The sequence below is a fragment of the Eubalaena glacialis genome, chromosome 10, assembly GCF_028564815.1.
Source record: "Eubalaena glacialis isolate mEubGla1 chromosome 10, mEubGla1.1.hap2.+ XY, whole genome shotgun sequence".
Taxonomy (NCBI): domain Eukaryota; kingdom Metazoa; phylum Chordata; class Mammalia; order Artiodactyla; family Balaenidae; genus Eubalaena; species Eubalaena glacialis.
This window is the reverse complement of record NC_083725.1, coordinates 105,776,944-105,802,086: the sequence shown is the minus strand read 5'-3', so window position 1 is coordinate 105,802,086 and position 25,143 is coordinate 105,776,944. Positions and strand designations below refer to the sequence as shown.

At 44.4% G+C, this 25,143-nt stretch overlaps 1 protein-coding gene across 3 annotated transcripts in view; it reads right to left on the bottom strand.

Moving 5' to 3' along the window:
• EXT2 (exostosin glycosyltransferase 2) overlaps positions 1–25,143 on the bottom strand; it is a 133,810-nt gene that overhangs the window by 85,545 nt on the left and 23,122 nt on the right. For all 3 annotated transcript variants that reach the window (XM_061201609.1, XM_061201607.1, XM_061201608.1), the window contains 3 exons: positions 22,129–22,324; positions 20,186–20,325; positions 17,297–17,390 (listed from right to left, as the gene is read on the bottom strand). In XM_061201609.1, the coding sequence (XP_061057592.1) occupies positions 17,297–17,390; positions 20,186–20,325; positions 22,129–22,324 (430 nt within the window). The remainder of the gene's footprint in view (positions 1–17,296; positions 17,391–20,185; positions 20,326–22,128; positions 22,325–25,143) is intronic.

The window sequence follows — 25,143 nt, the reverse complement described above, 5'->3', positions numbered from 1 at the left end:
ATAGTGACATGGGGCTTCCCTGGTGGAGCAGTGGTTAAGAATCCGCCTGCCAATGCAGGGGACACGGGTTCGAGCCCTGGTCTGGGAAGATCCCACATGCCACAGAGCAACTAAGCCCGTGAGCCACAACTACTGAGCCTGTGCTCTAGAGCCCGCGAGCCACAACTACTGAGCCTGCGCACCACAACTACTGAAGCCCGCGCTCCTAGAGCCCGTGCTCCACAACAAGAGAAGCCACTGCAATGAGAAGCCCGGGCACCGCAAGGAAGAGCAGCCCCTGCTCGACGTAACTAAAGAAAGCCGCGTGCAGCAACGAAGACCCAATGCAGCCAAAAATAAATAAATAAACAAATGTATTTTAAAAAAAAAGAAATAGTGACATGGAGGAAATAAGTCATTATACATTTGTTAAAATCCATAGAATGTACAGCACCAAGAGGGAACCCTAATGTAGACTATGGACTTTGAGAGATAAGGATGTGTCGGTGTAGGTTCAACTGTAACAAATGAACCACTGTGGTGCGTTGTTATGCGGGAGGCTGTGGGAACAGGGGGTATAGGGGAACTCTCTCTACATTTTGCTTAATTTTGCTGTGAACCTAAAACTGCTCTGAAAAATAAAATTTAGTAATTAAAAAAAAATTCTTACCTGTACTTCATTTTATCTCAAAATTACACTGAGGCCCTTTTTAAAATTCATCTGACAATTTTTACACAAGAGTTAGCATCTATTCTCTGCCCCACTGTTATCTCATGGGGGCAAAAAACCCATCTTCCCAGCTAGATTAAAAACTCTTTGATGGCCCACAGTACAAAGCAAAACTTACCAGGTCCCACTCAAGGGCAAGGATTCAAAAACTCAGCCCCTAAATACTACAGATTTAGGGCAGTGGGTTTCTGCGGGTTCTCACCACCTCTTTCCACTGGTATCCTGCAGTTCCTCTAGCGTAAGGCCCAACTATCTTGGGAAACTGGAACAGACTAAGGCGATAGATCGCCATCCTCAATGTTTCATTTTACCCAACAGCAGCAACAAAGCAGGACTAGACTTGGCTTAACCAGTAGGGTCTCTATTTTCAGCTGTGTGGCTGCAGAGGAACAGCTGAGAACCTTTTTGAACATTAAATGCAGCCACTGCCCAGTGCAAGATCTAATGTGTCACACCTAATGAACAAATTTTTGCTCTTCTCCTAGGATCTCACACAGAGCCCGATAATTCTTGCTAGGAATTCATCTCTCCTAGGATTTAATCTCAATTTTATTTTTACCTTATCCCATATTCCCAGCCTTCTAAAATTATATTAGAATTTGGAATCCACAGTAGGTTTGTTGTTGTTTTGTCTTGTTTAAAATAGTCTCTACCCAGCTGGCACATAGGTGGTGAAAAGAAAAATAAAATCACCTTAATACTAGCGACTGTAGTTATAAAACTCTGCCACACAAAATGGGCCCTTTCTTCTCCTTCTCACCCTTCTCGGGACTTTGAGAACTTGCTCACAGCCTTTCCCCTAGGCTGGCTGTAGAGTACTTGCTCCTTTAAATCTAGCTTTCTCCACTCCTAGCATTTTTGTTAACCATCTCTCAACTTCCCCCAATTTAATCCCGTTTTCCTGGCACTGAGATGAAGTGGTCTTTACACAGTCTTCCAGGCCACGTCTCCCCAGCATGCTCCCAAGAACTGCTGAAGACCTCTCAACACCAGCAGCAGCCCCAGCCCCGTAGGAATAGTTGAATACATAACAACTTCCATTTGTGCAGCTTATTTCTAGGAGTTCTAGACCTTATTCTTATATCTAAAACCATGAGTCACTCAAAGGTTAGGAAAACAAGCAAGTACATGGACCAGTACTCAAATCCTATTTTGAAACAAGAGCTGGCTGGAAAATTCCCCAAAGCCCATATGTAGGCCCATGTCATCCATTTCAAAGCAAAGATTTACTTCTATTCATCTCCATCCTCAGTATTTATATTTATGGGGAGTGATTAAAGAATTAACATGCAGTTAGCTCCACGTGTAGTTACCAGAGAAAATGGCTCCAGCCATTTTTTGATCCTTAAGAATCAAGAAAATGTAAGGAGGAGGTCTGAATGATGAGGCCCAGGACAATATTAATGCTTTCTGATGGCAAGATAGTGTGCTCGGTTGAGTTCACAACAGTTTCTTGTTTTTTTTTTTAAATGTTTTTTTAAATTTATTTATTTATTTATTTTTACTTTTGGCTGTGTTGGGTCTTCGTTTCTGTACGAGGGTTCTCTAGTTGCGGCAAGCGGGGGCCACTCTTTATCGCGGTGCGCGGGCCTCCCACTACCACGGCCTCTCCTGTTGCGGAGCACAGGCTCCAGATGCGCAGGCTCAGTCATTGTGGCTCACGGGCGTAGTCGCACCGCGGCATGTGGGATCCTCCCAGACCAGGGCTCGAACCCGTGTCTCCTGCATTGGCAGGCAGACTCTCAACCACTGCGCCACCAGGGAAGCCCCACAACAGTTTTTAATTAGACAAGGTGTTTTTTCCCAAAGACTAATACATATTTACAGGTTCTTTATAAGCTCACATGGCATCATGTAATATGGTTGATTCCTATAAAGAGTTTAAAAACCTGAGCTGCCATCAGAGGAAGGATACAGAGAAAGAATTAGAACATGGGACAAAGAGAGGCAAGTGAAGAATGGGGATTTCAAATTCCTTCCTCTCTCTAAGTCATGCAACAGGATTTAGAATGGGAGAAGTAAATTTGCAATTAGGTGGAAAATAGAAAATAAAGGCAAAGAGAAGCAACCTATAAACCATCACCAATACAGGAATGTCCCGAAAGACATACTTATCTCAGTGTAAAAGGCAAATGCTCCTGGAGAAAAGGTGAGAAAAGTGAACTTTTTAATCATATGCCACAAATTCTTCCCAGTCCCAAGCCTGCCACTAAAGCTTTGTGACTACAGGCCATCTACTAGCCTCTAAGGTTCACTGCCCCCTTCATAAGAATGAGAATAAAAACTACCTCATCGGGTTCTCATGAGGAAGTTCCCAACACAGTACCAGACACAGCAGTTAACATAAATATTAATTCTCCCTTTCCCTGTGTCAACTGGAAAGTGTAAGCTCATGACCATACTCACGACCACAGAACTAGACAGTAGTAAAACCAGGCCCGTCTCTTCTGATACCTGGGTACCTGCTAAAAACTCAACCTTTACTCTTAAGCAGAAAAAGACCCTGCCAGAGTGTCCTTTCTGCTAAGGATTATCAGTAATGTTCTATTTGAATTCTAGAAAAGCAGAGGAACTCAATGGAGATCATTTGCTCCTTTTCTAAGCTAAAGGCATCATAAGTAGAAGGCATTTTCTACTCAGTATTCTTAGAATGAGAGGTTTGATTTCTTGCCAAAGAAGCTATACTGAAGTCATCTAATATTCACAGGTCCCTGGATTTACCTCTCAACACTAAAGCTTTCACTCTTGTTCCTTAGTCTGGAAGCCAAGCAGATGTGGGAGAGCAATCCATGCTACTTCTATCTCTTCTTGCAAGATCTAGTTTTTCCAGAAGATAGAACGGATCAAGAAGACAGGGAAGAGTGCAGCTGGGCTATCTTAAAAGTAGGGCTCATCCAACCTGGAAGCACTGGAGCTGAACATGTAAGCCCTGTGATACTTTCCCTAGACCATCTTCACCATTGATTCAGCTCCCAGACACCAAAGATGGCTTAATTTGCATGTTTTAGCCTTATTTGAAAGAAAAATTCTTTCAAAAATAGATGCTACTTGGGGCAAGCCAGGAGAGAAAGGGGTAAAAGAGCTTGAAAGTAGGGAGGGACTCCGTGAATACTTGTAGGGTGTGCTCAAATGTTACGATCTCCTGTCCTATGGGAAGCAAGAAGGGACAGAGGAGGAAACGGGGGCAGCCTGAGTTGTGTTTCTTGACGTGTGACAGGCAGCTCCTGAAATAGAAAGCCATAGGTTTCAAGTCTCAGGGGTATCACCTTCAAATATGTCAGGGTTCTAAGGGTGGATCAGTTTTCCCAACTGCTGACACCCTGCTGTGAGGAGAGATCCCAAGCAAAACACAAGCCTCTGACTGGGAGCCTTTGAGGTGGCAGGAGCCATGAGGAGTTCAAAGGCAAGGCCGGCCAATGGCTTGTACCTCCAAGAGCCATGGGGGTGAAAGGTTACTAAAGCAGGAGCCACTGACCAATAAAACTGTGTTTGGTCAAACCTTCTCAGCAAAGAGACTAGAGATTCATTTCTCCCGTGCCCCGTTTCGGAGTTATCCGTGCCTCTGAATCCCACTGTTCCCTAGGTCAGATCAGGGAGCTTCTTTAGTGATTAGCAGCTGACAAGCCCTGCCTCCTAGATGGGTCCATGGACTAGCTAAAAGGTGGATTGGAAACCTTTAATCAGGATCTGTCATCAAAAATAAATAAATAAGAGCACGACTTGGGTCAACTAGTTGTAAAGGAATCTGCCTGGGGTGAGATTTCCCGTGTTTGCTATGCTAAAATCAGGAGAAAGCATAAGTTTGTTTGATCAGAGAAGGTAAATATAAAGCAAGTCTCACTGCAACAGACACACTTGAAAGGCCTACCCCTTTTAATTAAGACACACACACAAATACAATGTGTGAAGGGACTGAGGACGGAACTTGAAGGCTCGTTTCATCCCTCGTCATGCCACATTAGGGCCATGTTCCCTCTTCCATCTGCTTCCCATGTAGTAACAATTCCAGGGAAGGCCGAGGAGCTATTTTTTGGCAGGTTCTTTTTTTCTGGCTGTGGATACTAACTAACTCAGCAGTCAGGTCCCATGGGAGCCCTTCCACTGTCCCCACACATTCCCAGAGGAAGAGGAGTTGAGAATACCGTGGGCCCAATGCCGCTTATCACTGTGCCAGCTGACCAGAGGCACGTGGGCCCTCTATAAGCTGCTTGCGTCTGGGAAGCTCCTTCCTCTGATTACATGTTATTAAGACAAGCTCTCCTGTTGATCCTGAGTGGAAACTCCAATGTACGTTCCCTAAATTGGGACTTTGAACAGAGGGAGAAGTTTGAAATAGCTACACTTGCTATGTCAGTGGTTCTCACTTTTTTCCCCTGCTCTTTCTTACCTGGATGATGACATACACCTATGAGTAAGAATAACTGAGGTTCATCATGGCAAGGACTCTCAAGAGAAATTCATGTCCCCATTCCCCACCCCAGAAAACATTTAAGAATCTGAGTGGGAGCCAGAGGGTTGAGAGAACTCAACCCTCAGTCTGCAGCTTCAAACAAAAACTCAAAGATCCCTCTGTGCTTTGTGACCACCTAGAGGGGTGGGATAGGGAGGGTGGGAGGGAGGGAGATGCAAGAGGGAAGAGATATGGGAACATATGTATAACTGATTCACTTGTTATAAAGCAGAAACTAACACACCATTGTAAAGCAATTTTACTCCAATAAAGATGTTAAAAAAAAAAAAAGATCCCTGTAAAATACAAATGATATAAGATCATCAAAACCTGGCCAAATTAACATGAAAATTAAAAATACTTCAATACACATATGGACTTCAAATACTTGAAGACAAACCACTTGCTCCGTTTAATAAAAAGTATTGGATTCTGAAAGATAATAAGTGACCTGCTCACCTCCTATTAAAGCCTTATCAAAATGGGAAATAAGTGCACATTTAAATACAACAAATTAGGCTTTAAGTTACAAGGAGAGAGATAACTGTATTGCCAGAAATGGTTTATATGGAGCTACTTCTGTACCAATCCTGGTCTGATTCAGTATTAAAGGTCTTTAAGTCAAATTGAATGTAATAAATATACATGATTGTTGTCTTACATTCCGAAGAACAGTAGCATGGAATTACAAGATTAATTGTGTTATTGTAAAATAATCATGCAACTCCAAACTCTCTCAACCTCTTCAATACTGAGGGAGATAGAAAAATATATAGAAATATATAATAATCTATATTAAGATTTATAAATATAGACAGAAATCTAATGGATCAGTTTGACCCTTACTGAAGACCTGACAGTAGTGAATTCTTTACCAAATGTACCAACACTTGATAATTTACAAGTTACTGTTTTGTAAACAAACTTAGATATTTTTCTAAGTAGGTATATAATGAATTCACACCTGCACTATGTTTCCTGTCATGAGCAATTATTTCTCAGAAATGCTTCACAAATAGTCCCACCCTGTAGGAAACCAGCCCCAAAAAGTCAGACAATCCTTATATAGGCTGCAAATTAATATTTAACACTTTTATTAGCGAGGCCATTTCCGGAAGCAATGCCCCGTATCGTGGACTCGTTACAAGGGATTAACCAACCCATGGTTAACTCTAGAGACAGCTCTCCAACCAGCGCCCAAAGAGGAAACTGACCATTCCACATACCCACACCCCTTGCAAAGGCTGTATGATGAAGACTGCTCATCATAATATATTTACTGAGAATTTCCAATATATTATTTGTTAAATATTTTTAGTAAGTTTATTAAAACTGTACCATAAGCAATAACATCCAGTTCAGTAAACTTCTTAACTAATTATAGGATATCAATTTGTCAGAAATGTACAAAAAAGTAGTTCTGTTGCTTTGGAGTTTGGGGCATTTTATTTTGTTTTATTGCTCGTTTGGTTTTTATACCTAATTACTCTCCCCACAGGAGCTACATGAGTAATAAAACAAACCAGTATTTTTTATTGTTTGCTCAATGAAAATCATCAATCCTAGATCAACAGCTATATAATTTGACTAACGTACTACAAAAATTCCTTGCTTTTGCCTCAACCTCAAGTTAAATGACTATTTTAACTTGAACACACTTGCAAAAGTACTCATGTCCAAAACTATTTGAAAAAGGAAAAATAATGTGTTTGTGCCAAAAGGGTGCCAAGCAGTTAAAAATATATGTCCACTGGATTTTGCTTATCTCTACTACCCTCTTCCTAAAAGCTTTAGTTAGGAGAAGAAGAGCAGACAGATATAAAGTAGATTATGGGGGCATAATGCACCCAGCCAGCCGTCTGGAATCAAGGCTGGAAAGCTGAAAGCAGAAGGAGGGTGAGGATGTACTTTTTGAAATGCCTGGAAAAACATTCTGGTCAGGAGATGCCAGAGATTTTGAGGCTCCATCAAGCCACTGGCCTGGATCCAGGTAATGGTTTTTCCTTGCCCTCAGCTGTCTGCTGCTAGAGTTTTCCAGCAAAGAGAGAAAGGAAAAGTGGTGGAAGAGAGGGAGGAGCAGCTTCCAGCCCACCTCTCTGCAACTGAGAGGGTAAAAAGGGCCAAGCACTGCAGGCTGACATTTATAGAGGGCCTGGCGCTTCCACAAAAGGCAGTCTGGGAGGATTACTGGGGGTTAGCAACCTGGTCTAAAAGGGGCAGTGAAGCAGACTGATGAAAGTCCGTTTAAGTTCGATAACAGTGATGCTGTGGGCACAGAGGCAGCGAGCTGGAGCTGGCAGAGATGTGTGAGCAGAGGTCTAGCCAGTCAGAGGGCCTTTAGGAAAAAAGCTACATGGTAAAGCTTGCTCCCTTAGCCCTTCAGGGCTGCCCAACTCGCTTGCTGAAGCCTGAAAGCACAAACTGCCAGCAGAACGGCATTTCTAATCAGGGGATAAAAATAAAAGCCCTTGGAAAACCCTCCCTTGCCTAATCCTGGCTGCCCTGCCCCCACCAACCAGGAGGAGCAAGGTATCCGGCCAAGGGCGAAGTTCCGGACCTGCAGAGGTTAATTATCTTGCTAGTCTTTTACCTCCAGATCACCGCTGTGCTACCCAATCCCTTCTGCCTGGCATTTTTCTTCAATTTTAATATCAGAAGTTTCACACGCCTGCCAGAGCTCCTGGACTCGGCAAAAGGGCCCATATACCTGTCAGCAAACTGATAAGAACTTTAAAATGACTCCGCAGGGCCTCTTTATAAAGAAGAGCCAAAGAAGCCCATAAAGAAAGAGGGCAGGGGCCACGGAAACCAGCCGCTCACACTGTTTTAACGTGGCATTAAAATGAGCTGCAGATTTATGGCAGTGTTTTAGCCCCTGGCCCAAGTCATCTGGGGATGAAGCGCTGGTCTCCGCTCTCCAGCGGGATTTCAAATATGGGATGGAGCTGACTGGAAAGGGATGGGGGAAGGGCGGCAGAGGCAGCAGGAGGAGGAGAGGAGAGGGGAGGGGAAGCAGCAGAGAACAAGGAAAACCATATTCTTTCATTCTCCTTTCAGTAGGAGGTGAACAACAGCTATTCCTAAGAGATACCTGACCGGTCCTCTTAAAATCACATAAAAATTTCCTTTATTTTTAGTACATACCTAGTAAAACTCTAGTTCTTCAACTGTTCACCACCCAAATGTCAATTCTGATTTTGACTTTTCTCTTTAAGCTTATTTTTTAATCTTCTAGTTCAAAAAAAATGAATAAATGATCTAGCAGAGAACATGCTAAAAGGTGGGGGGGCGGGTAGGGTGGGCGGAGACTCAGTACAAAAACTTTTCTCATTGGAAAGGGGAAAAAGTAATAGTACTTTATCCAAATGTGCCAATGAATTTTTTTTCTTTAAGGCCAGCTAGAGAACCACTGATTTTCATAAGCCATCCTGATCCTAACAGAAAAACAGAGAGGTGAACCTGCCTCCATGCCAAGATGCAGAAAGTACACCAGACCCACAGGAATAAGTTCTGTTTCACGTTTCCAAGCCCAGAAGCAAATGCGTAATACATCCACGTTGGTAACTCACTGTGGTTCCTGAAGACCAAGCTCCATACCAGGAGGCTCCTGCCAGTGTTCAAACACAGACCCAGGCGGAGCGCTCCCAGATGATGGCCAGCAGGCAGACCCAAATCTAGATGCTTTAAGTAAATGATTTCATTTCATCAACACAATTGCTCTATCGTATTATTACCCCCAGGTCTGAGATAAGAAAACTGATGCTTGGCAAAGTTAAGTAATCTGCCTACACTCACGAAGCTGATAGACAGACACCACAGTTTGGGATGCAAATTCAGGTCTCTAGAGTCAAAAGCCCATGTGGTTTCCACTACCAACATGTCTCAAACTTTCTGGACTGGGACCCACACTAAGAAACATACAAATACATTTTATACTGCAACTCACCACGCGCATTCATACAAAAGAAACAAAGGTTTCAGGAAATATTTACCCTTGCTATGTAATAATCTAGTATCTTTCTATTATCTTTCATTTTAAAAAAATAAAATGCCAGTCAAGACCCACTGAATTGACTTCACGATCTACTAATGAATCATGAGACCCTCAGTTTGGAAAATACTGCAGTACCCAATGTCCCCCTTTCCCCAAAAAAATCATCGGCTGGAAACAGAAAACCTGGGTTCAAGGGTAGGCTCAGCTCTGACCCTAGCAATTCATTCTCAAGATCACTTGAACTCTAGGGTTTATAAATCATTTATAAAATATGAGAAAAGGGTTGAATAATTTTAAGGTCCCTTCCAGCTCTTTGATTTTTTTCCCTCAATCTCCTTAATTGATACTGCTTTCCCCTCTCATCACACATCCTTTCATTACTCTCCACTTGTCACTGACCTTCCCTTCCTTCTAATTCCCTACAAAGTTCTCTGCTACTGGTATTCCAAGTCCCCCCCTCAGGCTGCTCCATCTGACCTACCGAGTCCTTCCCACAGAAGCCAACCTCTGGGAGAAGGTCAGTACCTCTCAGAGCATCCTCTCTCCCTATTCGAGGCCAGCCAGTCGTGAAGCCCCCTTCACCTCCTGATCCGTTCCTGACTCTCCACAGTACGACTGAGTGACAGCACTTCTGGCCTCTTCATGCATATACTACTGAAAGTACTCTCCCCAGCACCCTGATGGCCTTTCTTATAGACAGGATCTGTGTCCCTCCCTCCCTTTTCAAAAATCTCCCTCAGTGTGCCTATACAATTCTAGGAACAAAGCAGGTACTCAATACGTATTTATTTGACGGGTCTGCATTACGAAATCAAGGACTCTAATTCTCGTAGATTTAGAGAATATTTAGGTGGGCTGCTCTAGGAAAAGTCGCCAAACCAATTAAAACTGGCATCACAATACAATAAGCAAGCATTTACAGACAGAGCTCCATCTACTACCCATGATGCTCGCCATGGACAAGGTATGCCCAGGTTGCCAAGGAAAGCAGCTTTATGGTCTCTCCATCTGGACTGTGAGGATTTAAATCTCAGAAGCTATACAAAATAACTGCAAATCAGCCCATACCTTAAAGACAGGGAAATTTATTTACAGGCCCTAGTGCACTATAAATTTGAGACAGTTCTATTAAAATGCTTTTCTTGGCTTCCCATCAGATACTTGGCAAGAGTCTTTTTCCAATAAGGTTCTTAATACTAAAGTTGAAAAAAAGAAAAGTTAAACACATAAAAATGCTCTTCCTTAAGAGTTTCCATTAAATGAGTCCTTATTTTATCCTACTTTAAACATACATTGACCAGTCTCCTTCACAATATGGATTTATACATTCAGGAAAACTCCAACAGAGTATACAGTGCTACTGAAACAAAATTATGAAACTCAAAATATCCCGTAATCACACTCTTCCCCAAGGCTCTCCCACTGGCCAAAGAGCCTGACTTTGTATCAGACCATGGTTGTCTGTTTCACAGGGAGAACTCCAGGGATCAGGTCAGTGTGTTTGTTGAAGGGTAAGTGATCCAGTAGCTTTTTTTAGGGCAAGTACAAAAGCAGGGATGGGGAAATAGAGCTTGGAGTGGCATGTTGGGACTGGAGAGCAGGGGGGCGGGGGGGTAGGAAGGGATGCAGGGAACACTTGGCATTTTTTAAAAGCCCTGAGAGTTCAGTTTATGTATATTAAAAAATTTTCAATTTCACAGTGGGGGGGATAAGAGTGACAGACATTGTAATATTGATCCTGGAAATGAGAAGTGAAATCTTTTCCACATTCTTCATAACATATTTCCAGGGATGTATCCAGTCCCAAATGTCTCAAGCAACCACGTTTTGGGGAAGACTATCCAATAAGCAGTTAGCTTGAATTACTGAGAAGGGCATCCTCATTTTCAGCCTCGATCCAGGCCACAAAGCTCTATAATCTGAATAAAGTTGTGGGCAGCAAAAGAGTATGTTCCCTGTCTGTCCCTTACATATTGTGTGGTCTCGGGAGGATCACTTTACGTCTCTTTTCTTCAGTTTCCTCACATTAAAAAATTCAGATTACTCCTCTTGCTGCCTATCTCACTACTCTGTTTACAGAGTTTGCTTTGTAAATTGTGTGTGTGTTGCGGGGGGCAGGGGTGGAGCAGGGGGAGGGAGGGAGGGAGGGAGAAATGGACACAGACTGCTGTGTAGCCATCAATGGACACAACAGTCAAGCCACCAGCACAGGGAACCCTCAGAGAACACATCCCTCTGGACTGCTGAGGCTTCTAGATATCCGAGGGTTTACACCTTTAAGTGAATCACAAAACCTTTTTAAAAAATAAAAACAAATATTTTAGATAGAAAACTTTATAAAATATTTTACATGAAAGCCAATATTTTAAAAATATATATATGTTAAACAAAATTTAAACCTTCACTTAAAGACTGCAGGGCATCACCAAGAAGAGCCATTTCTGTATTTCCTCAGTTTTAAGATGCCCCATCAATGACATCTTCAAGGGGATGAAATAGAAACTATATTCAATGTTCAAAGTGATGGTAAGACTCATTTGGATGCCAGAAATCCAAAATATGAAAAACAAACAAACACACGCATACTTCTTTGAACCGAGGAATTCCGCCATCTTACAATGACACGCCCATATCGCGACGTGCACACAGCGGTCTGCGTATATCCAAAGTGCTGAGAGTTCTATTTTTAAAATAGCTTTTCCGTCTTCTCTATTCATGCCTGACTGGCAGATGACCCATCTCACAGACCCTCAGGTGTAGTCTTTCTCTCTTTCAAATCTGTCACTTTTAAACTACTATGGCTATGGAAAGCGGATAATTCAATGTGCTGAAATCGCGTGTAAACAGGCTAAAATCGCAGCCTCCTGTCGGGGCTCTCCCCTGAATAAAATGCATGAGCTCTGGTGGACACACACACACTTACTGTTCTGTGGTCTCTTCTGCTCTCTCCTCCGGCACAGCTACACCTAACTACATTCCTGTACCACAGTTTCTTCATTGGAAGTGTTCTTTTTCCCAATCAGCCCATTATACCTGCAAGTACTCCTCCATAGCACAAATATTTGGTAGGCTTAGTAGGAAAATATGAAGGCAGACTGAGATGGGTCAGTGTAATAGATTGAAAAGAAACGGATATTTTAACTTAGCCAAGCGTTAAAGGAGAGATAGAGCAAAGATGATGCTGAATGTTTCTGCCACCTCAAAGGCTCCTAGTCAATTGAGTATAAAGAAGAGTTCAAAGGCAAGGCAGGCTCCTGACTTCCACCTCCTAGTGTGGCTGAGGTTAGAGGTCACTGCTGGTGGAGCCACTGACCAATAAAAGAATGTTTGGAAACTCCGTGCAACAGATAAACTGGGGATCCGTTTACGCCTTCCTCCCTATCCACACAAACACTTCTAACTATACAGTCCAGTGTCTATTCAGCCCTCCAATATCCCAGATTGCTTTCTTTTCCACTGTGATTCAAAGGGAGACTGGGGATGTGAATGTTCCATTTGACTATAGAAAAATACTTGGTTGCATACTTCTTCCTGGTTTCCAATGTGAGAAAGATGGTTGACGGGACTCCCCATCTTTAAGGCTTACATCAAATGCTACCTCCCCAATAAAGCTGTCCCTAACAGCTTTGACCCGTACTTCCTCCCATTTCAGACCCCTAACATCCTTTGGAAAACCTGCACCATCTTCTCAGCTTTCTTCGGGCTTATACCCACATATCCCCAAGATGGCTGTTAGGCCTCTGTGGGTGGGGATCACAGGTTGCTGATCATCTCCCATCATCTCCCCTTGGGAAAAAAACATAATTAGGGCTGCACTGAATTAATTAACTAGTTAATTTAGCTCATAGGACAATAAAAGGCTGACTGATAAGTTGGCTTTATACTGCTGCAACTATTAACCTCTAATTGAAGGAACTGGTCTTTATCTTAACCACAAAAAACCCCGTAAGCCACCCCAGCTCTTTCAATGCCACATATGCCAGTACTGCTGGCTGTTTGCCTTTAGGGGTAGACAACACAGATGCAGGTTGTACTTCAAAAATCTTACCTTGACCCCAGCTCTTACTTCAGGGTCTAGCCCTGCATTTAACGTTATGGCTGCTTCACTAGTGCATCTAAGGTCAGGTGGAAATCTTAATTAGGTTTCCTTGTCAGGCAGAATATCTTTCTCTCTTGGTACATCCTAACTCCGGAGTCATGTTAAGGATTTTCACCATGTATTCAGCGATCAGATTATAGCCCCTGAACTCTAAGCTGCAAAAGGTTACTGCAATACCTTCGTCACTAAGATCCCACCCCACATCTCTGGGGTCAATTCAGAAACTCTGGCTCTATTCCATCACAGGAGAGCAGAACCCTGTGCTAAGTGCAGGAAGGAGCGGGTCTCGAGAGAGCGGCTCTGAGGACAATGTCAATGTAGCTCACAGCACTTAGGACTTCTTGGAAACAGATACTCAAAAGGAAAAATGAGTCACTTAAAAGTGGATGGAGCCCTCTGCTGGCTACAACTGTCCACGCAGGCCTTTGAGCCAGTTCTGAGTTGCTGAGCAAGAAAATCAGACCCTCTGTTCCTCGGTCTCAGCTCATTCTAACATGATCACCGAGGGGTTCCAAGGTATCAGCTACTGATGCAACAGGTTTTCCCCTAAAACTTTATGCCTGTCGTACAAAAAGACTCAAATTTGACCTCCCTAAAGAGAATTCACTAAGGTGTAAAAACTTTCCAGAATCAAGTGTGTGCTATTTTTTCAGTTACTCCTGCCAAGGTCAGATTAAATCAATGGAGGGTATACAGAAGGCAAAATGACAAACATATTCTGGAAAGAACAAAAGAACTGTCTCTAATCTTAGAGAGATGATTAACTATCAATAGAAAAGTGGTTCCCAATCACAGAAATTTTGCTCCTAGGGGGGCATTTGGCAACGTCTAGAGACATTGCCGGTTGTCACAATTTGGGAGACAGGGGTACTGTTGGCATCTGGCAGCTGAACTTATTCATCCTTTATAACTATCTGGGAATTGCTTCAACCAGATAATCTCACCTCTAGTTGAGATCAGTCCAGTCTAGAAATGTGAGGTTGGGAGAAGAAAAGAGGTCATTTTGGTAGAATATTCAGAGAAAGGGGAGCAGGACTAAACGGGGCATGGCAGCAGAGTGTGTCAGAAGGTCTGAAAATAGCACAGAGAAAAGGGGCATCAGCAAGCAGAAGGGAGATTTAGAACAGGCGTCAGGAAAGTACCAAGACTGCCTTTATTCTGCAAGTTGACATAATGTAGGTTATTCACCACCAGAGACAGTAACTGGCCCTCATGCCAGGAGGTGGTCATGGGAAAGAGATGACCACTTAATTATTAATGTTGTCAAGGACAAGAGTTTCACAGCGTTTTTTAACAGCTGAATGGAACATGAGAGATGATCTAGCCAACGCCTTGATTTCATAAATGAGGAAAGGAAAGTCCAAGGAGCTTTGGTAACTTGTCATGGTTGTATAATTAATAGGGGCAGACCCAGGGCTCAAACTCGAGTCTTTTGACTCCAAGTGTGTCTCTGAACCAAAACAACCTAAAAGTACACTGTTTTAAGTAACCTTTAGTCATTCCATCTCAACGGTTCTATGATTCCGAGCCTGTCACCGAAAACGCCGGCCAGGCTCGTCTCAGACCTGTGGTTCCCAAACCAAGCTCCCGGAAAACAAGGGCATTCTGTGAGCTGACAGTGGGCGCTCTGCTTGGGAACTAAGTGATTCTCTTTCCAACACGAAGGTGGCCAGGGGGAGAAGGTAACTGGACAGAACTTGCTCACTTTTACCTACCCAGTGTTTTCTTAGCCTTTTAGACTAAATCTAGAAAAAGATGATATCTGATTTAGCAGATGATTCTCTATTTAATTATGTTAACAAATCAAGATGCCAAAAAAAGAAGCACAAAGAGCATAAACACCAGCGCCCTTCAAGGAGCATTTTCTTCTACATGAGTTGTAAGAATCACAGGTTTAGATCAAGAATGTAGAGATCTCTAGACTGATTTTCTAATTCACTAAAACTCAGATGAGGTCAGGAATTAAGTAACAAACGGGGAAGCCCAGAAACTTAAAACGAACACGGGTGTGCTATGAAAAAACTTCAGGGAGGCTAAACTCAACCTGTGATTTGTTTTCAAATCAGAACACCGAAATGTTTTACAGATGAGGCTACTGAGGTCCAGAGAAGGCAGATCCTTGGCCAAGGGCACAGAGTTAGTAACTGGGCAAGCTGGCATTCAACACAGGCAGTCTGGGCTAAGAACCTACAGACTCAATTACTGTGTGATGTGCCATCTCTGTGGTTTAAGAAGCTCGGTACCAAAATAAAGAGGTGGACTGACCACATTCACTAACTCCCTCCTAAAACCCTAAAATGACAGTTAAGGGGAATTTCTAAAAATTAAGGCATAATCACTGAAAGATAAAGAGAACGGGGGAGGAGATAACAGCAACAAAATGTGGAAGCGGAAAAGCAGAAGGAAAGGTGGTAGCTGACGCTATAGGCCCAAGAGAGCGCATCCTAGATCAGCTGAGAAAAATCTGAGTTCCGCTGCAGAAACTCAGGGGAAAAGGCAGTGCTCAGAGCAGGAGGACAGATGGAAAATGTATTTAGGAAGCAGTTAGAAGCCCAGAATTCCTCCCCATTCCACACAGCTGGGTGACTGCCCTGCCTTCACCCAGACAGAGGCCTGAGGCTCGTTCCTGGGACAAGGTTAGACACAGGGGAGCATGGGGCAGTTACATCCTCAACGCTGAGAGCCCTCCAAACCTCTTCTCCAGCTCAGCACCTACATAGATAATTTTGATAGGAATAAAAACTTGTTAAAATCCATTAAAAAAAAAAAAAAAGCATTGGAGAAAACCATAATCTGAAAGGATACATGCACCCCAATATTCACTGTGGCTCTGTTTACAATAGCCAAGACATGGAAGTAACCTAAATGTCCATCAACAGATGAACGGATAAAGAAGATGTGGTGCATATGTACAATGGAATATTACTCAGCCATGAAAAAGAATGAAGTAATGCCATTTGCAGCAACATGGATGGACCCAGAGATGATCATACTAAGTGAAGTAAGTCAGACAGAGAAAGACAAATATCATATGGTATCACTTATATGTGGAATCTAAAAAAATGGTACAAATGAACTTATTTACAAAACAGAAATAGAGGGACTTCACTGGCGGTCCAGTGGTTAAGACTCTGTGCTTCCAATGCAGGGCGCGTTCAGCCCCTGGTTAGGGAACTAAGATCACACATGCTGTGCTGCGTGCCACACGGCGCAGCCAAAAAAATAAATAAATTAAATAAAATAGAGTGGATATAGGTATATGTATAACTGATTCACTGTACAGTAGAAACTAACACATTGTAAATCAACTATGCGCCAATAAAAATTTTAAAAAAAAAAAAAGAAAGGAAAAAAAGAAATAGAAACAACATGCACAGTACCAATACTGGGATAGTCTTTTTTCAGTTTTTAACTTGTTTCACATTGAAGCCCAACTAAACTTCTTTTGGGAGAGAGAAAGGGCAGCAGGACTAGACAGGACACGTGGTGGATGCGTTAGACAGTGGAGAGCAGCCCAGGGGAAGGGGCATCAGAAGGTGGACGAGAGACCTGGGTGGGGAAGAGGGAGGGTGTACGTGTTCTGGGGAGAGGAGGGCACCTCTGAATCACGAGGGCCGCTGAAGGGGGGATCCAGGCCAGCTGACACCAAGACACTCTCGAGGTCAAAGCTCCTCAGAAGCATCACCCTGAAACGTGCTGGCTTCCACAGCCATCTCACTCACCAGAACCCTCACCTGCCGTGTAAACCACCTTCCAGAGAGGGGCAGCTCTGCGTCCTGAACATACCGCTGAGGTGTGACCCTAGCGTCACAGCAGGCTTATTACCTCAGGAGCATTTCTGAATCTCTGATAGTTATTATTCCAAACCTTACCTGATGCAACTCCCTAACACTGCTTTCCTCTTTTAAGTTTGGTTGGTCAACGTAGTGGAGGAAATAAATCCCACTCCCCCACTCAGCAGCCATCGCTCTGTACCCAAGCAGCCAAGGCCACCCTTTCACGTCACCCACGTCCCCTCCCCAACACGGCTGCCTGGCCCCTTACCTGTCTCTGCATTTCTTCAATCTGTCTTTGGGGGATGCTCTGCAGAATACTGTACACATCTGACATCTTTTCTTCTGGCACAGCCACAGATGCTCTAGAGACAAGAGCGAAACAACTGATGGATGCGCAGCCCTGTCCACAAAGCACTGCTACGTACACTTCTTGTTCAATTCTCACAAGCAGAAGCAACAACACCCCAAACTACCCTCAGCCCCACAGTCCTTGCAGTGAGTAGTCCCTCTTCCTTGCCCCTTTCTCAGGGCCGGCCAGCTCAGAGGAGCTCCCACCAGCTCCATCTCTCGGCTCCCCATCACCACTCCATTCATCTCCCATCCTCCGTCCACTCCCCACTGTGCTTCAGCTGCACAGGTTCCCTCTCAGTCTCCTGAACATACCACACTCTGCCTAACCACAAGGGCTTTGCGTGTCCAATTCTGCCTACCTGGTACTCTTCTTCACTCTTCACTGCCCGCTCTGAATTAACAATGACTCTTCTCCTTTAGCTATATTCCCCAATCCATTCATTTATTCAGCATATATTTATGGAGCCCCTACAATGTGCTAGGTCCTGGCAATACAGCAGTGAACAAATCAGACATGGAAGAAAGGCCAGGGAGTGAGAGGACCAGGGGAATACCCGAGGGAGAGCATTCCAGAAGGAACAATAAGCAAAAGGCCCTGAGGAAGCAGGGTGTCGGGAATGTTCCAGCAACAGCAAGGAGGCCAGTGTGGCAGGAGCACAGTAAAGAAGGTGGAGAATACCAGGCAATGAAGAGAAACAGGGGAGGGAGGGTCACAGCAAAGCCTCTAGGGTCTCCCTGGCCATTTAAGGACTCACGCTTTCATTGATAGAAAACCACAGAAGGTGTCAGGAAAGCACGGCATGATCTGGTTATGTTCCAACAGGATCATTCTGCCTGAAGTGTTAGCACAAACTACAGAAAGCAGGAGCGGAAGCAGGGAGAACAGCTGGGGCCCACTGCATGGTCCAGGCAAGGGATGCTAAGAGGGAGGAAGTGATGAAAGTGACGAGGGAGCGGAGCCAGCAGGACGTGCCACCAGATTAGAGATGGTGGGTAAGGGAGAGAGGGCTCGATGACGACTTACCCTTCATGGATTCAGCGGAGTTGGTCATTATATTTGTCTAAGTTAATTTATTAAAATCTGAAACCCCCTCCGCCCACTAGCCTAGTCCATTAGGATGGAACCACGTCTGGTCCCACTCACCAGCATATCCCGAGCACCTGGCATACTGCCTAGCACAACTGCACTTAATAAATACTTGTTAAATAAGTAAATGATTTCTACCATACAGATGGGAAAACTGAGGCTCAAAAAGATTAAATGATTGGCAAGATCACAAAGCTAGCCAGTAATAGAGCTGGTTATCTGAACCCCAGCCTTCTGGCTTCAAATCCAGAGCCCTTCCACCACTTATCCATAATTACAACTACCCAAGCACATCTAGATCCTCGTAGGAATGAATATCTTCTCAGACTCAGCTCAGGGTCACTGCCTCTGAGAAGCCCTACCCAACCCCACAGCCAGCAAGGGTATGTGTCTCTTCCTCCCTCTCCAAGCATCCCATCCAGCCAGGGCTGCATCTCAGCTCTGCATCCGGTAATCACTGGCTTACTTGTCTATCTCCCACCACTGGACTAAGAGCTTCTCAGAGGCAAGACCTGACTTGATCATCTTTGTATCCCCATACCCAACACAGTACCTGGCAAAGAGAGGGTGCTCAATACATATTTCCACAGATGAATAAGTGACTGGAAGTGGCTCATCACTTCTCCAGGACACAGAGAATCACACACCCTCCTCCTCCAGGCTGAACTGGGCTCCCTCCCTGTTCTGGGTTTCCATAGCCCCCCTGCATGCATCTGTTACAGCGTTTATCATACAATATTATAATTGTTGGTTTGTCTTCCCCACTGGATTCTCACCTCCTTAAGAGCAGAGCCTGTATTATTCACGGTAGGCTTTCCAGTAAATGTGAGATAAATCAATGTATACATGAATGAATGCTACTTAAATTGTTCAAATACCTGTGGTGACCAAGCTTTAACATGATATCAAAAAAGGTGGGAGAGGAGAAAGCATTAAGCATTTGAGGCAAAGACAAGCCTGAGAGGTATGTACAAAAGGAACTCGTTTTCAAAAACCTTTAACCTCCAAAGTCCTGGGGAAATGAAACAACAAGAGACGAGCAGACTATTCCATGAAGCACAGCACTGACAGTCATATCCAGGCAGCACCCACGCGTGTCCATCTGTCCACTGGGAGTGTTTCTAAGCTTTCACCCATGTGCAGGCGCTCTGCCTCCAGCCAGTACTTTATGCAAATTCAACACACTCTAGAGCAGTGGTTCTCAACTGTGGCTACAAATCAGAACGGCCCATGGAGCTTCAAAAGTCCTGAGGACAAGGCCCAGGTATGTGTTTAAAAGTTCTTCAGGTGAGTACACGCTACAGTCACAGCTGAGAACCACTGCTCTAGGTCAAGGGTAAACAGCCAGATGGTAAATATTGTAGGTTTTGCAGGCCATGTAATCTCTGTCATTTTAAACTACAGTACTCAACTCTACCACTGTCACTCAAAAACAGCCAAAGATCATGTGTAAATGAATGGGTATGCTGTGATTCAATAAAACTTTATTTACAAACACTGGCAGCCTGCCATATTTGGCCCAAAGGCCTGTTGGCCAACCTCGGCTCCAGGCCAACGGACTAACTCTCCTTATGGAAAATAAAGCAAAAACAGTCTGAAGGAGTAGTTCTCCTTCAGTAGTTCTCCAAACTAGCTATGCGTTACAATTGCTGGGGGGACTTTTAAAATCTAATCCATGCAGGACTCCTGGTGTAAAGTTTATCAGAAGGTAACACCCACCTCTTCCAGTCAAGAACTTCAGAGAAAGGCAAAATGTAGGAGTCTGCAATGATAACTGGGACACAGCCGGCCCGCAATACGTCACTCAACACCGCCTGGCCCAGCCGAGCTCCTCGAAGGACCACACAAAAAGTAGCCTCCTGCAGGAATACAGGCAGAGAGAGGGATTACATACCAGTTTCGCTGATCTACTTACTCTGATCCCCGCAGACCACGAAGTTCTCTCAAGGGCTGAAGTTAAGCAACACCAAAAATGCTAAAAGGTAACAGGTCACACCAGGAAGACTGAAAAGCTTAAGTGGCTGAGATGTTCCGGTTTTCCACTCTTCGGTGTCAGCGCAATGCCTCCACTGCGGGCATTCTGAAAATGTTCACAACCCACGTCTAGGTCTTCCTCTGGACACTCAACAACGTGACTTTGCAAGGGCTGGATTCTTTCAGTCCTAGTGTGCTGTGTACACACACTGTGGCACAGTGGCTGCACAGCACTCAGAATACTTACCTCCGCCTACCTTGTTATAGAATTATTTGGTCTGGGCCTATCAGTCTCCCTAGAGGACCCCCTAAATAGAAAGTACCAAATCTCCTTTTATCTTTCTACTCCCCATGGCATCTAGCAGTGTGCTTTGCATATAGAAGACATTCATTTCATGAATGCAATGCCTTAGAAAACATATTAAGACAGGTATGTTCTATTTAGAAACAATCCATCGAACAAAAAGCAACATCTCAAAAAATTTCTTCCTCGTTCACTCCCTCAAACTTGTACTCGATGTGGGACGCGTTTGGGAAAGTGAGAGATGTACAGAAGAAGAAACAGCTGCAATAAGTCAACCAAAATAAGAAAAGACCCCATCTCTAATACTCAGTTTTTCCCAGTTTTTGCCTCTTCAGGAGGAAAAAAAGTTAAAAAACAAAAACACTGTTTAAGCTTTAAAGCTAGAGAAAAGGAAAGTTCAGAAAAAATATGAAGAAACTCAGCATGCCAAATTCCTCCGGGGATAAACCAGAAAACAGCAAGAGTGGAAAAAGGGCATCAGTCATGGTGGAGGTGCAGGTGGACAGCTCAGCTGGCCCCAAAGAGTCGGTGTCCAGATGTGGACACACGTGCTGATAACCATTTTTCCTGTCTAGACAAAGGTTACTATAAATACTCCTGCTCACATCACCACTGTTATCAGTCAGACATTCCAGAGGAGATGCAGCACTTTTTGAGAGAAAGTATTTTAACAATCTCAGCATGGGCCAGTTCTCTTTGGAGATTAAAAAAAAAAAATCACACCAGCTCCTTGATATTTCTCCTTGAACTAACCTGTCTGTATTTTAAATATTTAAGTGAACAAAACTCAATATCTCCTTTCCTAGCCTCCAGGTCCTTGGAGTGTGAAATATCCTGCTTATAAAACATCCCCAAAAGGACTACTCTGCTTCTGGTTATGGAAGACCTGCCACTTCCACAATACCAGTAGGACATGCTAAGGGCGGCAAAAACACCAAGAGACAAAATGGTAACAAAAAATAGAAACCTCCCACTCAGGAAAAGCTGACCATGGCCTTGCGGGCTGGCACAGTCAGAGGATACAAGCTGCACCTTAGAGAAGGAAGTTTCTCTGGGCTGGATTATGAATACAGTGATAAAAGCAAAATACATATGCCTGCTTTGTCTACGTGGCTTTTTGTAAATCTATGGGATTTGTGCTTTTGCAGTAAGATGAATATTTGAAAGGAGCAGGAACGCTCATAGGCCAAGCAGCTTTGCACAAACAGTACACAGATGCCAAAGCTCCTGGAGGTCCACGGCTGCAGTGAAGAGCAGTTGTGTCTTCCTCTCCCCTTGGGAGCTCTGCTAGCTTAACGTGGGGAACACCTGTCTGTTGCGGTCAGTTTCACCTCGCAGATGTGACCTGTGCCGAGCCCTGAGAGAGGTGCCGGGCGGCACTCACCTGCAGCACCTGCGGGTAATCGAAGACCTGGTGCTTGTGGCAGCGCTTTCGGGTGGCGGGGATGCCCTCGGAGAGGTTGGTGCACTTGTCCAGGACCAACGCTGCTTCTCCGTGTCTGGCCTGGAGGGCGGCCAGCTCCTCTCTGTACTCGGGATGCAGAGCCATCTGGGACGACAGGAGGAAGTACCGCCGTGGCCTACGAAGGACAAAACGAGGGACTGGGACCTTGCAGCCGCTGTGCGAGTCAAGGTGAGACCAACTTTGATATTCAACTTGCGGCAACAAGCATTTTCTCACCCTTCTTTATTCACATCCTTGACTTTTTGGGAAATTATACTCTGTGGCATTGATGAATATTTAAAATATTATACAATCTAAGAAAGCAATCTATGACTCATTTACATGCTGAGGCATCATGCCATCATTAAAGATTTCATTTGGGAAAAGTTCTTAATGTTTTGAGGAAATGCTTATAATATGCCGAGCTAAGGGAACATGCTTTACGTGTGTGTGTATGTATATGTGTAAAGACAGAAACTGACTGACTGCTTGATTATTTGGAAGAACATCAAATGTTATCATTTGTTCTATATGAGTTATCTGCTCTGAGAAGGAACTGAGAGCGGGCTGCATCCTTCAAACAGGAAAACAAGGGGTCTTAATGGACAGCAGTGGCTGTGAAAGCAGAATAGGTGAAAGACTGCTTCCAGCTGTTGAGTGGCACCCTATGCCACTCAACATCCCCATCCTCAAGGCCACATGGACTCAGGAAGACCAAACTGGTCATTGAGAACAAGTGGAAAAAACCATCTTCACCAAGGGATGGAACCAGTCTTAACATCTGGATAGCAAGGATGCTTACAAGAAAATGGAGTGAAAGAAGGATTTCCAAGGATCTAGCTCCATTTAAATCTCCACGAGAGACAAAAAGTGAGCACAAAGTGAGTAAGCCAGGAGTTGGTGGGAAGACTCTGGGGAGACCAGATGGTAAGTAATTCCCTCCCGCAGGCAGACAGGTTACAGAGCATAAACACGACATGGGCTGAGGGACCAGCAGGGATCACTGTAGAAGAAAGGAAGAATATAAAGCAGGTTCCAGAGGAAATGAAACCCCCATCAGACCTAGAAGCAGGACTCACTTAAATCTACCTCAAACTGGTACAGACCAGGGAAAATACTGAAGATACACCTCTCTAGGTACTGCCACCAGGGAAGATAATAGGAAGCGATGCATAAGGAACGACCCAAAGGCTACAGTCTGAACCCCACTCGCCACCCCACCGCTTTTCTTCTTGCTTTGGGAGAAAGAAAGGGTACTTGTTTTATTTTTCCATTGTTTCTCAGGCTTATCCGGAGGGTCAGCTGGAGAACACCGTATGCATCCACCCATGGCCAAAGAATAATCGTTCTCTAACGCAGAAGGTGCCACCTTCCCAAGCACTAAGCTTCATGCCCAGAAGACACAGAGCAGTGATTGAGAAGGTGAACCCTCTCCCTGCCAGCAGTTCAGCTCGACAGAGCAGCACTCACCACAGCTGTGCACGGCTCGCAACTCCTCAGAACCATTTCTTCTGCTCATTTCTTTCCACAGCTGAACTAAAAGCAGAGGGTACTGCCCACACCACAGGGAGGAAAGAAAGGGACAAGCAGATTCCCTAGAACTTCACTGTCCAACAGCTGTTAGCCACGTGAGACCATTTAAATCTATTAAAATTTAAAATCCAGTTCCTCAGTCACATTAGCCACGTTTCAAGTGCTCAACAGCCATATGTGGCCAGTGGGCACCTGACAGCACAAATACAGATCATCTCCTCACCGATAGTTCTATTTGAGAAAGCTGCCCTGGACGGCAGTGCAGACCCAGAGCCCGGGGTAGAGGCAGGCAGAGGTAAGAGAGACGCGGAACAGCAGCCCGTCAGGGAGACAGTGCGGATCAGCTGTATCGACTGGTTTCTCTCATCCTGGGCAACTTCCCCCTAAATTACGTTTTATTGAACAATACACTGTATATTTACAGCCAGAAGTATTCCTTCTAGCCACTGAAACAGACTCTTGAATTCTACTCCCAGCCCTGAGCCTCAATCATCTTTCTTTTGTAAAAGCATTAATTTTCAGAGGGATGACTTGTGATGGGAAGATCACATACAGGGAGCACTCTCAGATCATCTCAAAGTGAAGACCATCTCCATTCAAAGTGTTTCTGTAATCAAACTTGTCTGTTTAAACAGGAGGAAGATTTACAGTCAAACTCTCAAGACAAGCATGGAAACCACCTTAACAATTAAAGCCATTTGAAAATGAAACGAACTGTCTTGTGAGGTGCTGAGTTCTTTTTATTACAAATCAGAAAACTTTTCATTAAGAAGTAATAGCAAAAGGTATACATTAAGTTAGAGCTGAACGGCCTCTAAAGGTCTTTCCAATTCCCAAGACACTGGTTCTACGGTGGATGTCGTGGAGCACTGGGACTTGCTGGATATTTCTGGAGATTCTCTAGTTAAGTAACATAAAACTGGAGCTCCGGGCTGCTAAGAACAAGAATAGACATGTTGGTATCCAAGGGGGTGTCCATGCAGGAGGATGTAGAGTGCTGGAGTCCTGGAGGGAAGACGGTGCTTCTGCACAGTGGGGGTGGCCCGCCCACAGGGAATGCTGAAGTCTTAGTGTGGGGAGAGCTTCTACTTGGGGGAAGAGCAGGGAGGTGGCCTGGCACAGAGTACGAGATCCCTAAAAGAGTGACAGGGGAAGGGGTAGAGGTAGTTATGGCCTCCCAGCACGGGATGCTGAGACCAGGTGAGGTTAGGAGGGCATCCGGGCAGCCCAGGAGAGTGTTAGAGGCTGGGCAGGCTGAAAGGGAGGGGGAGGGTGATGGCAAGAGTAGCATCACTCCAGTAGGGGGCGGGAGGGGGTCAGACACAAGAAGGGTGAGGAGGGTATCTGTCCTGGGGTGATGGGGGGGAGCAGGACCACTATATGAGGGTCAGAGTCTGAGTGAACGTGGAGGGCATCTGTGCA